At 33.2% G+C, this 16507-nt stretch overlaps 1 protein-coding gene across 5 annotated transcripts; it reads left to right on the top strand.

Moving 5' to 3' along the window:
• The first annotated feature begins 3012 nt into the window (after positions 1 to 3012).
• LOC106070523 (SH2 domain-containing adapter protein B-like) lies at positions 3013 to 16465 on the top strand. 5 transcript variants are annotated; one of them, XM_013230449.2, is made up of 9 exons: positions 3013 to 3124; positions 8378 to 8543; positions 9004 to 9109; positions 9214 to 9977; positions 10376 to 10479; positions 11018 to 11220; positions 12084 to 12180; positions 12275 to 12391; positions 14057 to 16465. In XM_013230449.2, the coding sequence occupies exons 2-9, from the start codon at positions 8451 to 8453 to the stop codon at positions 14253 to 14255; spliced, it is 1683 nt and encodes a 560-aa protein (XP_013085903.2). In that variant the 5' UTR covers positions 3013 to 3124; positions 8378 to 8450; the 3' UTR covers positions 14256 to 16465. The 5 variants fall into 5 exon arrangements, with proteins under 5 accessions (XP_013085903.2, XP_055888509.1, XP_055888520.1 ...); XM_056032534.1 differs by having other exon boundaries at positions 3061 to 3198; XM_056032545.1 differs by lacking the exon at positions 3013 to 3124 and adding an exon at positions 3178 to 3195.
• The last annotated feature ends 42 nt before the right edge of the window (positions 16466 to 16507 follow it).

Raw genomic sequence — 16507 nt, 5'->3', positions numbered from 1 at the left:
TTTATATCTTTTCTTTTTAACAATTAACCTTCCTAAAAGACTAGTCATCAAAGATTTTTTAAAAAATGAAAGAAAATTAAAGGACTGTATTTTATATCTCAAAATATCTGAAAGAAGGAAAAGAATATTATAGCATCTGTACACTTAAAAATCAAAACATTTTACTGTACAGGTGTTTTAGTCACAACAGTATAGCACAAAAGGTACAAACAATATTTTAAGATGCATGCTAATCAGATCTAGGTCAATACTGCCTGAATTGTAGGCTATTGTATTTTAAACAAAAGAGCAGTACATGTCTAAGCTACTCAGAACAACAACTTATTGTACTTTTGCCTAAACCAATACATTCTGAAATGAAGTCAACTAGTTTGGATTCAACAGCCTTGTCTTTAGGTCTCATATGCTCATCTTTGGCATGTACAGTTTTAACTTCTATAATCTTTGGCGAGGGGAATTTAGAGATTTTAAACTGACATTTGAAAGAACTGCAGTTATTTTGAAAGCAATAAATTTTCAGCTACCGACAAAAATATTGAAAGCACCAACAATAATAGATCAAATAGAAACATTTGAATTGCTCTTTTTTTTTTTTTATTAAAGCTTGCATTATTTCATTATGTCGCTTTTTCTTGTGAGATTAATGGAATTCTTACAATTCTCCTCTGGTGTCCATAGTTTCCCAAAGTTAGCCCATAGAGTTTCCATAGCTGTCGCACATAGTTCAGTGTTTCTCAACCTTTTACTTGTGATGCCTACCACACCCTAACTAAAATAACTTTCACCCCTCTCCTCAATAGCCACTTGCGTTTCAACATGATGTCTTGTAACTTGCTTTTGAAGATCTCGTCTAATTAGAGCAGTGGAGATAATGCGAGATGTTGCATACCGGGTTAAGAGGAATGGTCAAGCACTAGAAGTTGACTCATTTAAATACCTTTAGTCAAACATTACAAGAGATCAATGAGAGATTTTTAAAAAATCGTTTAAGCCTGGCATCCTTTGCATGAGCAAACTGGAAAACTAATTTTGGCTTCCAAATAAAACTAAAATTGTACTCTTTAGTATCTATATGGTTGTGAAAGTTGAACACTGAGGCTGTAGAAGAATTCAGGCCTTTGAGAGTAAATGTTACCGCAAAATACTGCGTAGGCCTAACAGATACCAGGATTATAACATGGGCGTAGCAAGTGGACGAGTTGGATTTTTAAAGGGCCCATATATCAAATAGATTAGGGTCTTATCATCAAGTCTAAATCTGATCCACATAAAACTAAAATGTTATTTAACCTTGGTTAGGCCGATAATAGAATATGCATCCTCTGTTTGGGACCCCTCAACTCAAGAAAACATTAAGAAACTGGAACAGACACAAACCAGAGCATTGAGATTTATCACATTTGACTAGAGTAACACCTATAGTAAAATAACTAAATTTAGAAAGCCTTCAGGCTAGTCGAAGACTTAAAAAATAAAGTAGGAATTATACATAAAACACTGAACGATAATCTTCAAATACAAAAACAGAATTTAATAAAATATTTTATTTATATATATATATATATTATATTAATAAAGATAAAGGCACATTCCTCGTTCCATATGCTAGGACAAATGCTCTTTCTTGCCTATCGCTATTAGAGCATGGAAAGGGTTGCCTGAGCTAGCCAGGAAAACCATTGACTTGGCAGAATTTAGGTCATTTGTTAATATGCATGACGCATATGACGTAATCATCTTTTTTTTTGAAGTAACGTCTGTAGGCTATTATGTAAGATATGAGTCGTAAAAATTCCCAATTTTTCTTCTGCGAGTTTGTTTTAAGCCTAGAGTGCCTTACAAGCCATACTAATGATAAGGCATATTATTTACGTTGACGTTAGAAAAAAAATGCCTGGATTATAAGGAGAGCTTCAGTGGTAATTAGACGATGTACCCTAATAGAGTTCTGCTAGCTCTAAATCAGTATATCATATATGAATACACAACATTAGACTAAAAAAACTTTTTTATAAGTACTTGGATAGCCAAGTGGAGGCTTGAGTTCGAATTCAGACTTGAGCAACTTTTTTTTTTTTTAAATTTTAATTGTGTTTGAAAAGGCAGCACAGAAACCTTCTTGCTGATACCTCCTACATACCCCCAACCCACCCCCAAACTGGTCCACACTGACCCACAGACGTGATTGGACCGTAACGAAGTCAGCATCTAGATCAGTGGTTCCCAAACTTTTTTGACTCGTAGACCCCTTGCCATGTTTTCTGGTTTTCGGTAGACCCCCCCACCCCCCTCTATATGATGTCAAAGAGAGATTTTGTTGGTCTTTATGAACTTCATCTTTGACTGTTCGAAAGTTTTTCAAATCTGTATCTATTTTGTCAGGGTGGCATTGTCTCAAATGACCCCCCAGCGTAATTGGTTTCATATCATTAAAGGGACAGTTAGGTAACTGCTTGTTTGACAAGGAAGGAACGAATCTCAATTTTAAATAATCTACGCTGTACATTTCTTTTTGTTAAACATCAGTTCCATGTAGACAAAATTAAGCTCTTTCAATAAGTATTGAAATGAAATACAAGTTTCTTTTCGAATTGCAGGATAAATATTTAAAGGATTAACTGAGATGCAAATCATGTATTAGTGTTTGAAAGAATTACATTAATGGCATATAAAAATTAAGTTACGACTTGCTAGGCGTAAAAAAATATATTATCGTAGACCCCCGTGGGCATCTCATAGACCCCCAATTTATTTTTTCCCTTTCGTAGACCCCTTGGAAGTCTTCGTAGACCCCTTGGAAGTCTTCGTAGACCCCTGGGGGTCTATATAGACCACTTTGGGAATCACTGATCTAGATCTATAAAGCATAAAAGTGACGTTAAAAAAAATCCAATCGCACATATAGATCTATATTATTGCTAGTTTAGATCAACTAAAATTTAAGAAGTATTTTCAGTACTAGTAGACTATAAACCCGGTAAATCCAACTTTTATGTTTGTATTTTGTTTTACCTTCAAACCATAGAGAGTTATTGTATCTTCTTTGAACAACACGGAAGGAAAAAAAAAAGCAGCGGATATACTATAGAGATCTACACTAGAATCTAGATCTAGACAAATCTTAGTAAATCTAGTCTAGTTAATATTTGCATACACAAAATATACATTAGAGCTAAGTTATCACTAGATCTAATAGTAGTAATACCAGTTATTTTGAGTTATAGTTAGAGTATTAGTATAGGAGTATAGTATACTAGTATAGACATTTACATTATCCTGATTATCATTAATCATTCTGAATTGAATCATTGAAATTCATTCTAATCAATTCTAATCTAATTCTAAAATCTAAATAATGTTTTCTTTTCAGTCTTTTGTACAATCACAATGTCACTCAATGTGAATGTGAATGTTACTCAAAGTTAGTGTAACAATAACTGAATAACATGAGTCTTGTCATGAGCTGAAAATCATTGATTAATCTGAAACTAGACTCAGACTAATCATCATGAATGATCATGACATCATTGACATTATCATATAGATCTAGATCTAGTAGTGATCTAATCATGTCTAATGCAGTAGCAGTACTAGTCACTACTAGATTAGATTAATTAGATCTACCTTACTTAAATCTACTCTTTAATATCTACTAGTACTAGACACGTCACTAGTAGAATGACAAGAATAGATGCACTACTACTCTGTACTTAGTCCCAGTAGGCAGTACTCACTCATGAACTAGATCGACTGATCAAGAGTAATCTAGATCTAAAATCTAATCTAGACTCTAGTGACCTCTAGACTCTAGTCAGTCTAGTCATAGTCTAGTATGGTATCTAGAACAAATTTATTTATAGAGCAGTCAGCAATGAGATTTAAAAAAAAAAAACATAACAAACTATTATTCCGATTTGATAAGAGTAAGAGTAATAGTTAATATATCTAGACTCTATACTCTCTATATATAGATCATTAGATAATGATTAGTAAAATTACTAAACTTAGAGACACTTCACTGGAATTCAGGATGGAAGAATAAAAAATAAAGTATTAGACTAGCTATAATATAGGGAGGTGAAATTCCAGTGTCCAAAAATGGCGTAAAATCTTGAGACGGTGTTTTCCTTACTGCTACATGGGTCTTTGTTTGAAATCGATTATGCTTTGTATAAGTAAAGATATCATTGCTAAAAGAAGTGAATTTGATTACTTTTGATGATAGAGAACATTTTTGTCTTTGACAATTTTTATTTTCAAAAAAAAATATTTATTTAAATATTTTGTATTATATATATATAATGTACTATTTTATTTTTACTGATACTCATTACATGTAAGTCGTACCGTGTTGATTTTTTTCCTGCTAATAGTAAATGTGTCTGGCTATATTCCTACCAATTTTTAGATCGATCCATTGTCAACATCTTACAAACTTAAAAAAACAAAATAACACTGACCTCAATTGACATTTCAGGTTTTTTTTTAGAAGATATTCTTTGTCACCAACAAGTGAAATTATAATCTTGTTTTTAGCAGATATTATTAGCTATTGATCTAGATACTGTTTAAAGAGTTTTTACCTTGCATTTTTAAAAAAAAAAACGCATTTGAAAAAAAATTGTTTCAGGCGATTTTGATCCCAATTTTAAAATATTGTTACGTATTTCTGAATCTTCTGGCTAAATATATATTAGTAGGCACACAAATAAAAACACTGCAAAGAACTTGACGACTAAACTTTCAGTTTCATATAACTTTAATGACTATTAACTCTAACAATTCGTTACTGTAACATGTAGCGTAGAAGACTGTACAATATCTGTCAGTTTACAGTTAGCTATACTTCGTTGCAATTCATCTCTTCACTTCGTTGCAATTCATCTCTTCTCAACTTGCATTGAGCCGTATTCCACAGAACAGACCAACAACACACTTCCCAGTGTCGCTCCAGGTCTCCTAAAGCTGAACCAAGTCGTACTCAAGTCTACCGAATCAGAGCCGCACACGTCTTACATCGACTGTAACGGCTCAAGTCCACTGTAGTTCGCTGTATAGACTTTAACGACAGTAGTCCACTCCAGTTAACTCTATCCTAGTTAACTTGCGTCGAGTCTACACATCTCTCTTCTACTGTCTCGCACAGTAGACAACAGAACCGACGACTCACTCACGACTCCATACGACTGACTTTCACATTAACTTTCTGGCTTATATTGAGTCCCTAATCGCTTCTCCAAAGTTGCACAAACACTGCTTGTAACTTCTGGAATAACACGTGAGGAAACGTCACATCCTGTCTTTGTTTATACATGTAGATTCCAGAAAACATTGGCTACAGTGTCATCTTGCCGGGGTCACAAGTTGTGACCTCTATCTGTCACTGGACATTGCTAGTACCTTTTGGAATAACATGTAAGGACACGTCACATCCTGTCTCTGTTTATACATGTACATTCCAGGGAACACCCGCTGCTGTGTTATCTCGTCGGGGTCACACGTTAACCTCTTCCTGTCACTGGTCATTTGTAACAATATTTTGTTATTTTCTGCCATCATGATGCCGCCATTTTGTCCACACCTCTCTTGACATTTCTTGTAGCTCTAGACCCGATAATTTTTTTATTTCATCAATTCTAAAGATGTGAAGTTTATAAATATAAATGAAATCAGATTTGTGGGCTAGAAATTTACTACGAATACTAGATCTACTATTAAATTTCTTATTTAATAAGTAGAACTATCATCTACGAAACCCTATTCTAACTTTTGACCTGGGGGTGTGTCTCGCCCGACTGACAAGCTCTCTCCTCACTTGTTCCATGTCAACAATGTTAGGTAAAAACGCCACAAAAAAATCATAACTTTCTAACTGTTAAACATAGTCATAATTTATACATTATTGGAAAGTTCTGTTAAAGTATTTTAATGATGTACTAACAAAAAATTGTTTTTTCAAAGATAAATTTTTTATTTCACCTCCCTATATAATACTATAATACATAAAACACAATTTCAATAAACCATAATTTACAAGACAAATAGAAAAACAAAACCTAATAAAATACTCAGAAAGACACAACAAAGATAGAGGCACATTTTTTATTCCATACGCTAGAACAAATTCATACGAGTGGTCCTTCTTCCCTAGTCAGCCCTATTGCCATTAGAGAATGAAATGGGTTGCCTGAATCAACCTGGAAAACCTATGCCTTAGCAGAGTTTTTAAGTCATGGATTAACTTGCATGACTAGATTGACACATGATGAAATGCATAGGACATAATTATCTTCTTTTTTTGAAGTAAAATCTGTAATAGATCTATATTTAATAAAATTAAGATAAGAATATCTAGATCTATCTGACTATCATGTAGATATTGTTACGACCCTATTGGCGGCGCAAAAGGGTTAACTATAGGCTCAGCTGACACACGTGAATCACTCAGGTCAGCGGGGCCATGGACAAGGGACAGTACTACGATTACACGCAAATATGACCTATGTTATGGTCATGTGATCGAAAGCCTGCGTGTACGAGGACACAGTGTGTAGGAAAGCGGCAGTTCAAGACCGGAGAGCGCCGAGACCGGGACTGTTAGTCGGCCATGAAGTCGGTCCTGGTTGAGTCCTCATGTGTTGATGTACAAGTCCAGAAAGAGAGACAGTAGAGTTTTGTACGGTGATGTACAGAGTGACATTTTAGTTGTTGATGTGTTTGATGCCAATTTCTAGTATTGGCTGTTATCTACTTATTCACTCATTATTAAAGTACCCGATATTGTGGAGCTCTTGTTGTCAAGTTCTTGATGTGTTGATGTGTTGTGTTGAGTTTTAGCAGTGTTTACGGAAGGCCTGATTAGGAGAGAGAGATCGTAACAATATAGATATCTTGAGTATTAACTGAGGATTCTTCTTCTAAGTAGGTCTAGACTCTAGATTTAGATTAGATCTACTGACTTCTCAGCTGCTAGATTATGACTAGACTTAGAGTAGACTATTTCTAGACTGTCATTGTCACTTGACTATTAATAATATTCTAATGCTAATATATATATATATAATTCTCTTCATGGCTCAAGAGTTTGGACGAGAAGAAGTAAAGGAAAGATCACTCTCTTATTTCTGCCGATAGTCACCCCACAAAAAAAACAAGAGGGGGGGTGAGAACAAGTATTCACCGGTCACTATGGAAGGCTACCTGGTCGTGCGGTTTGCGCGCTGGACTGTCGTTTGGATTTATCGATAGTGCCGGGTTCAAACCCTGCCCGCTCCCATCCCTGTTCGTCCTGCGGGAGGTTTGGACTAGGAAGTAAACTATCGTCAACTCTGAAGGAACATCCGAAACATATAAAACATTTTACAAGCAAACATTTTACCAACACTAAATAGCAGCGCCGGACTTAACCATTGTGACCAAGAAGTCGTGGAAAGAGAACAAGTAATCTACTGTGTATATTTACAGGTCACTAAATAGCAGGGCCGGACTTACCAATTGTGGGGCCTTATGCGAACGGATTTTGCAGGGCCAAGTTTGGGTAGGGAAGCAGATAATAAGTGAAATTTAAGATTTTGTAATAGAAAATAAATTTGTCTATGCATTTTATTCATTCTTTACTACAAACAGAATTACTTTACAAGCCTTGCGTGTAGCAAAGTCTTACAGTATATCATAATAATTCTGTTTCCTACATAGATCACGCTCAATAGCAAGAATTACCAAATGTTTCTATCTATCTTTGAGAATTGTTGACCTCAAGTAATTCTTCATTAGTTTGAGGCGCGAGAAGCTTCTTTCACCAGATTACACAATTATGGCTAATGCATAATGCCGTTTTTATTTATCGCGTGTTGGATTGGTGTTTTCCATATTGAATGACACCCCAAAAGGACATTTTTTGTCTATATATTTCCATATATTTTAAGGACTTTTCGTATATTTTGTAATTTTGGGAGATTTCCAGGAGCTCCTGGTAAATCGACAGGAGGGCACGGGAAATCTGTTTTAAGTTATAATATGGTTTAATTTAAAAATTTATACACCTAGAATTAGCGCGGGTCCTATGAAAGTGCTTGGCCCACTGCGATCCCATACTTTGCAGTGGCCTAAGGCCGGTCCTGCATAATAGCGGCGACTAGTCATGTAATATTTATATATTCTAGCCTCTCTACTCTAGTAGTAAGTAGAAATAGAAATAAAAAATTATTGAATGTTTGTACTAGCTTGTATCAACTTGTAGAGAGAAAGAGAGTATAGATGACAAATAGATGCGATCTAGATTCTAGATGAGCGATCTAGATTCTAGATGATCTAGTTGAGAATCAGAATACTAAATCTGGAGTAATCTAGAAGTCTACAGTCTTTTTTTTTTCTTTAGGATTTTTTAAAAATCTAGAAAAGCCTTTGATGAAAGAAGGAGATGTATGCATCACAGTTTTCTTGCTTAAAAAATGAGTAGTGAATCAAAAAGTGACTTTGTACGTAGTTATAAATATCAAGATTATTCAGGAGCTGTTCCGACAAAAGCCTTTTTTGAAAAGAGTGTAAGTGTTGCTTTAGTCTAAATTGTCATTATTGTTTTGTACCAACTTTTTTTTAGTGTTAGTTGTTTGTATGTCAATTTTTCAATGCCATCACACTTTTTTTTATTTGGACCAGTCAACATACTTCTAATTTCACTAGGATCTTTTTACTTCAGGTACAGCATTATTAACTGACTTTACCAAGCTTGGCTTAAAACAGAGCTGTTTTACAAGTATTTATGTAAAGCTTGGATATGAGAATTGTGTTATTACTTTTGTTTTTATATCCACAGTTTATATGAACATCACTTAAAAACAACCACCATTTTGGGTATTAAAATTATTTTTTCACAGGCTACCTTGGCTTAACACTTGTTGTTTAAATTTAAACCCTACATCAAACCATTAGTGTGCTATAAACACTATATTGAATAGTTAGTATATATATACATATATATTTCTTTCTGTGCTGTTAAAACAGGCTTCTCTTGGAGAGTATTGTGAACCTGTAGACAGTCGACGTGCCAAGAAAATTGTGGAAGAGGGATATAATTCTGACCCAGATCACAGATATGCGCAGCCACAAGGTTAACATTAAAGTTTTATATAAATAGTAGGAAAAACAATATTTGAAACTTATATCAATTCATATCAATTACATTTTTCATATTGTTTTTTCTATTTTAAACAGATGCTGTGAAAAAAGTGAAATCACAGATGCCAGAAGAATTAGGAACTGTATATAATTTAGCTAAAGTGCCAGATGACAGTGAAGGAACTACTCCAACTAAGAAACCTTCTCCTAAACCCAGATCTGCAAGAAATAAGTATATTGGGCAAGGTGATACCCAGCCCTTGAGGAGTGATGAAGATAAAACACAGCCCTCTCACCTTGAGAATGTAATGAAGAAAGACAACAAGGTTAAATTAGCCACCTCCCGTGATCCGTTAAAAAGGCCTGGTAAAAAAGTAGTAGAGATTGAATATGAGGTGGCCAAAACCATTTCAGCTTCTCCAGTTGATGCTAGACAAACAAAGCCCCCCAGTGATAACCATTCCAGTATTACATCCAACAGTATGAAATTACAAACGTCTGCATTAAGCCCAGTGAAAAGTGCCAGTTCATCAGCATCCACCCAGGGGACAGGAAAAGATTTTGTTTATAGTGTAAGTAAATCTTTTAGTCCACCAGTGGGTGCTGAAGCTACCTATGAGGAGCCTTGGGATTTAAAGATGAAGAGACTGAAACAGGAACAAGAAAGAGGCAGTAAAGATCCTTGTAAACCCACAGAGAAAAGCCCAGGGATCAAGCGGGGGGAGTCTTTATTTGAAGATGCTATTGAAAGCTTTCCTCAGAATGTTTTGGAGAATAGACCAAGCTATTTAAGAACTGTTTCCCAGACTTCTGAAATAGATGTATTCCATGATGCCTTAGATACAGTCCAGGGTCAAAAGGTATGGTCAACTCCATTTATACTATTTAAGAGATAAAAATTTTATACAATTCATATTAGTTTAAAAAACAAGTATGGAAATTTCTTTGATCATAAATTTTTTTATATGTACATCTAATTTCAAAAACTGATTTTCTTCTTGTTTATCAATTGTTGGTCCTTATTTTGTTGAGATTTAAGCTTACTTCATCTGGCACATGTTCGATTAGTTAATTTTAAATATCATGAATCAAACCATCTTGAAAAAAAAAATAGTTAAACATTACAAATTTCTAAAACTTTTTTGAAAACCTGTTTTGTGATTATTTATTTAAAATTTAAATAATTATATTTCTTTTGAATACAATTACGTTTCAGATTTTTCATATTACTCTGAATATTTTAAATATAAACCCACAGTTTCAAAAAGAAAATGAGACTCCTGCTTCTGCCAAACGCTTACCAAACAATACTTATGAAGATGCTTGGGATTTGAAGAATAGCTTGCTGGAACAAAGAATACGGTTAGATTTTCTTTTGTATGTCCTGCGTGGCTTAAGAATTTTCAAATTAAATTGTCTTTAAAAAAAAAATTTAATGACTTAATTCAGTGGCAGCTGCTAGCAAAGAGGATTAGCCTGCACCTGTGGTGTCTCAAGACACTTGTCAGGATATTTTTGGTTATTTAAAAAAAAAAATTTGTGTGCAAAACTCACCTGGTAATAATTTGGATTTTAAAAGTAAAGTGGTTTTATTTATATTCTAGAGACACTAAATTTTATCCATTTCACTTAACTATGTTTAATTCTCTTAGACATAATTAGTAAATCATTACTCATAAAAAAAATAAAACTAAAACCATTTAAATCACAGTGTGTATTAACTTGTTTCTTAACCCTTTAAGTGCTGAGCTGTTTTACAATGAATACATACAAAATGGAATTACAATTCTGATGTTTAGAGGCTAAACTACCACACGCGTTTTAGGGGTTAAGGAATTCGATCATTTGTTTGACAGTATTTCCTATTATTTAATTTTTCTGACTTTAAATTTGGTAACAGACAAATGCAAATTCAAGCTACAGCTGCTTATGAAGAACCTTGGGATGCCAACAAACAGCATCAACTTCTACAAGCCAAACTTCAAGAGGAAGAGAAAAAGGTGGATCAGGAGAGATCTCCAAGACATAAATCTATTACAGATGTTTGTGATTCTCCTTTGGATGGTGGCAACAGCGAATCAAAAACTATTATTGCCAGAGGAAGTATGTATACATACACATCATAATACATATGAGTCTGAATTTGATTGATATTAGGATATTTCCTCCATTATATGAAAAATTGACAAAATTATTCTAATGATTGCATGTCTATGATATGCCATAAATGTGCAGCTTCTTGAAGATTACATATGACATAAAAAATGTATAATGGCTCCTGAGAGATGATAATAATGTGGAGCTTTCAGAAAGGCTGAGAAGAATGTTTGGTTGTATAATATTGTATTGAATCTTTGGGAGGGGGCATCCTAATGATGGTTTATGGTAAAGATGAACAATGTTTATTACATGTGATTAAGTTGTGAGATGTTGACAATGAACATAAATGTCAGTCCTGGTTTTCAATTCTTCTAATTCTTGCCTGTAGGATTCACTGTCACCGCCTCTGTCTGCACTTTCCTATAAGGTTCTCAGACTGTGTCATTCTCTAACTTTCTGGATGTCACAAACCAACAGGAATGTCCTCCACTCCCTTGAATGACTCTTCCAGTTTCCCTAACCTACTTCTTGACCCGACAATCCAGACAGAGAACCTATGCTGCTTCTCACCTTGCTGAACTGTCCACTGGCTATGCTCCTTTTGTACTCCAGGCAGATCTAAGTTCTTCTTTTCTACTTTGGCAGAAATCCAGTCTTTCCTTTTCTCATGCAAACATCCCAATCATATTAAGTGATCATATAGCATGCTGGTGCACTGCCTGTGCAAGGCAGAGCTAAAATGATACAAAAGAGTGTCTCTTTGTATATGCTAAATGAGGAGACATGCATTATCACATCAACATTATGGATCTAGTCATTGTAATCTTTCTAATGATTGAATTTTGTCTATTCATGTTGTCTCATAGAGTATCATAGTATGGATGAGTCCAAAATCAAATCAAAGGGCAGAGGATGTAATGTAGGTCAGCAAATCAATCCCTTGATTCCCTTAGCAAATCAAAAGTAAGTTTTTATTCTCTCTGTGTCTAAATTATGTTACACAATAAATTGATACAATTTATCCAGATGTCAATAATTACTTCTTTGTGTTTGGCAGTTGGTATCATGGCAACATAAGTCGAGACGATGCTGAAAAAATGCTGCGTGTCTGTAAAGATGGGAGTTACATTGTTCGGGTCAGCTCAGATAGGAAGTCATTTTCATTATCTATTAAGTAAGTTATAAGTTTGTGCCATTTAATAAAGTATAAGTAATTTTTACAAAGCTTATATCAACTCATTTTGTCTGTCTGTATGGTAAAAAGTTTGTGCATGTTACTTCTACGATACCCAATTTCAGATTAGGCTCAAGTTTTGCACATTATTTCTTTTACCTGAAAACACAAAAATCAATTAAAAAAAACAACAATTAGTTAATTAACTATTGGTAATTATTTATTTTGTTTGGTATCTTGAACAAGGGAAAGAAATTGTGCTTGACAGATGTGGTGGTATAAGTTGAAGAATTCTATCCTTGAGGACTCTTGAGCCCTTAGTAAACATTTTCTTTTATGCATTTAAAAAACGATAGTGTAAATATTCACCAAGATACCTCCTTCTTCCCTCCCACCTTTCACAACTGGTCCAGACAAGTGATAGAATCATAGCGCATTTAGAAAGTGATAGGATCATAGCGCATTGAGAAAGTGATAGGATCATAGCGCATTGAGAAAGTGATAGGATTATAGCGCATTGAGAAAGTGATAGGATCTTAGCGCATTGAGAAAGTGATAGGATCATAGCGCATTGAGAAAGTGATAGGATCATAGCGCATTGAGAAAGTGATAGGATCATAGCGCATTGAGAAAGTGATAGGATCATGGCACATTGAGAAAGTGATAGGATCATAGCGCATTGAGAAAGTGATAGGATCATAGCGCATTGAGAAAGTGATAGGATCATAGCGCATTGAGAAAGCTAAAAACCAAACAAAAACAATTGGCACAAATATTTCTAATCATACAGATTTATTATGTCTAGGTCAATCATACATATAATTGATATAATATATAAGCTTTGTTGTTTTGTTTTAAGTATGTTTTATGTTTTTCTTTTTTAAAGTTACATTTCTAGTGCATTTTTTAAGCAATTTTTTTTTTTTATTTTATCATGAGAACTTCATACTAACTTTGATTGGCTTCTAAAATGCAGCAGTCTCAGTGAGATATTTTCAAGAATGGCAGAATATTTAAGTTGTTTACTATTCACAAACTGGAATAAATAAAATATTGACTTTTTGAAGGTGGTTTATTTGGCTAGTGAAGAGCTGTGTTTTTGTTTTATACAAGACTTTAGTATCAATACTATCCTCAGTTTTATTTTGATAAAGTTTATATCATCTCACTCTGTCTGTCTGGTACAAATTTTGTACTTTTTATTTTTCCCACTTCCCATGCTTTGATCAAGTTGAAACTTTGCACAATTACTCATTGTTCCTAAAAAGACATGAATCAATAGAAAAATTGAGCCACTGATTTTATAAATTAGTTGTAATTAATTCATTTTGTTTTATCTAGAGACAGGACTAGCTAAGGAGAGATAAGCATTATGTAGAGAATTAGCTCATCGCCTAAAAATTTGAACCTAAAATTGCATAACTATAAACCATCTATTATCTTAAACACCTTTCTGGCTTAGTGGAAAGCATTCTAAAAGCATGAAATTGCGCTAAACAAAAACAACAGTAAAAATATTTCTAATTTGCACAAATTTATTATTGTAGTTTGTTATTCTAGATCTATTACAAATATTAAATACATGATTGAGTTGAAATAATTGATATAATTACACTAACATAAGCTTTGTTTTTACAAAAACATTTTCTTTGTTTTTCCATGAAGGAGTCCAAAGCAGTATATTCATGTCCAGATTGAACAAGTAGTAGCTGAAGATGGAAGCATCTGTTATATACTGGGCAAAAACAGCAAAACCTTCCACACTATCCCAGAAATGATTGATTACTACACCAATCACAGAGTGCCTTTAAAAGGCACAGAGCACATCACACTCTTACACCCTGTTGAATGCAAGTGGTCTTAACAGTAGAGATCTAAATAAATCTTGGGCACTAATATCTAGCATTTGTTACAGAAATGTTTGTTCATTTTTGGACACTCAAAATCAGCCAATGACTGATCTTAGAAGTTCGTTTATTTTTTTTCGCACTTTAAATTTATACTTTTTTTCTTTGAATTGGAGATACTAAAAAACCAAATTCATAACTCAAGTTTGCTTACACAATAATGTCTCACATATTATAGAGTATGTTCTCTTCTGGTACAAGCTGGTACTGAAACATCTTTACTATTGTTTTTGTATTGCACTAATGTATCAAGTAAGATGCAAAAACACCAAAACTTTTTTTCTTTAATTCTCACTCTGAAATCATTTCCAATATCTCTGGCTAAGTCAAGTTCATTTTTTTTTAATTGCATGCATATATGTCAGTGTTATGCACTTTGTGCTGAAAATTGTCTATGAACTGTTTGTTTCCTTCTTTGCTTCTTCCTCTAGATCTAAATGTTGTGTTCAGTTTCTGTACAAATATTTTCATGGAAGACACACTAATTGCATTTCAAAATAGATGTTGACTAAATGATGGATTTTTTCTTTTCATTACGACATCTGTTGTTTTTTTTTTAATTTGTCTGTTAATCAATAATGATTTGCAATGTCTTTTAACACTCAAGTTGTACAAATATTTTCATGGAAGATGGACAACTTGCATTTCAAAAATAGATCTAAATGTTGGCTAATTGATGGACTTTTTTTTTTCATCATGACATCTTTTTTTTTTTATTTGTTTGTTAATCAATAATGATCTGCTATGTCTTTTAACACTCAAGTTGTACTTATAAGTGTGAAAGTTGAGAGTTCTGTCAATACCTATAGGTTCAAAGAACAAGTACTGTTAAGTCCACCTATTCTTAAAGCAAACACTAGGTAAAGAATGTCATATGGCCAGCACAACTTCTTTTACTTTTTCCCTTATTATTGTTAGTTTATTCAAGCTGAACAAGAGTGTATTAACTCTTTCTCTCCTAACTGACGATACCAGCATTGATTCCACTAGAATGTGGTAAATAATTACAGAGAGAAAGAGTTAAAGTGCCTGCCCTGTCAAACTTGTGAGCCGCAGTTGAACAGCCAAGTACTCTCTGCCTCCTCACCTGTACATCTCAAGTGTTTAATAGTAAACTTTTATAAGTGCTGCTGATTGTACCCAATTGTAAATGTTACACTAAAGGTTAAATAGGCTTGTGAGATTGATTAGATGAAAAATAATAGATTAAAATGTAGATCTAGTTCAATCAATCAAAACAACCACAAAATAGTCAAATACTGTATTATATTATTAAAAAATTATTTGTTATACTTATACAAGTTTGATTTTTTTACATTTATGATTCAATAAAATGTTTTTTTTGTTTTTAAATTCCTATTTGTAATCAAAGAACACAATTTTAAATAATGTTGAAAGGTACCTGTTGATTTTTATTTTAAACTTTTTACATTTCAAGTACCAGTTCTTATTTTAAACATTTCAAAACTACATTAATTTTAAGGAATGTCAAATGTCAAGGTACTTCAAAAAAAAAAAAACTGTCATTCATACATAGCTTTGTTGGTACTCTCTAAACTAGCTAAAGCTGTAGAATATTTATTCAGTCAATTTATTCAAGTTCATATTTCTACAATACATAAAAAAGAGTTATAACTATATATATAATACAATATTTAAGAGATTATAAAGTATTTAATGCAAGTAGTGTTCAAATGATATTGGTTGTTAAATTTAAAGCTTGTTGTTAGGGGGAAAAATCAATTTAAGAGTATGGTTTCTTCCAGAATAATTTTTTAAAATACTCTACCAGCATTTATTAAAACATTATTTATTCCATTTTCATATGTGTCATTGGTGTAAATATTTTTGTTTCAAGGTGGTACTTCTTGTTATATATATGCAAACATTGAGGTTTATGAAACATGTCTTAGTCATCTTCATAGCAACTTCATTGTTATTTTAATTACAGTTATCAACTATCTTCAAGCCTTATTTGTGCACTCATGATGAATAATAAATGTAAACAACCATTACAAAAATTGATAACAAATGATGCTTTATGTTTGTAATAGCTGTTTGATATGCTGAAAAAAATTAATTTGTTATAATTTGCATTTCTATCTTATGTTGATTCTTTAGAATGCTTTTTTTTCTTAATAAAAGTAAATTTTGTTTAAAAATTGAACTCAGAAATGTTTATTACTTTGAGTAGCTGTTGACAAGACTA

Source organism: Biomphalaria glabrata, chromosome 1, assembly GCF_947242115.1.
Source record: "Biomphalaria glabrata chromosome 1, xgBioGlab47.1, whole genome shotgun sequence".
NCBI lineage: Eukaryota > Metazoa > Mollusca > Gastropoda > Planorbidae > Biomphalaria > Biomphalaria glabrata.
Note: the sequence above shows the minus strand (reverse complement) of the source record. Positions and strands in the feature narration are given on the sequence as shown.

Excerpts from the sequence above, each read along its gene's own strand:
- LOC106070523 (XM_013230449.2), top strand. The coding sequence starts at position 8,451 with ATGAGTAGTGAATCAAAAAGTGACTTTGTACGTAGTTATAAATATCAA. Across the intron at positions 9,978-10,375 it reads ATACAGTCCAGGGTCAAAAG|TTTCAAAAAGAAAATGAGAC; the intron begins GTATGGTCAACT and ends ATAAACCCACAG. Across the intron at positions 10,480-11,017 it reads TTGCTGGAACAAAGAATACG|ACAAATGCAAATTCAAGCTA; the intron begins GTTAGATTTTCT and ends ATTTGGTAACAG.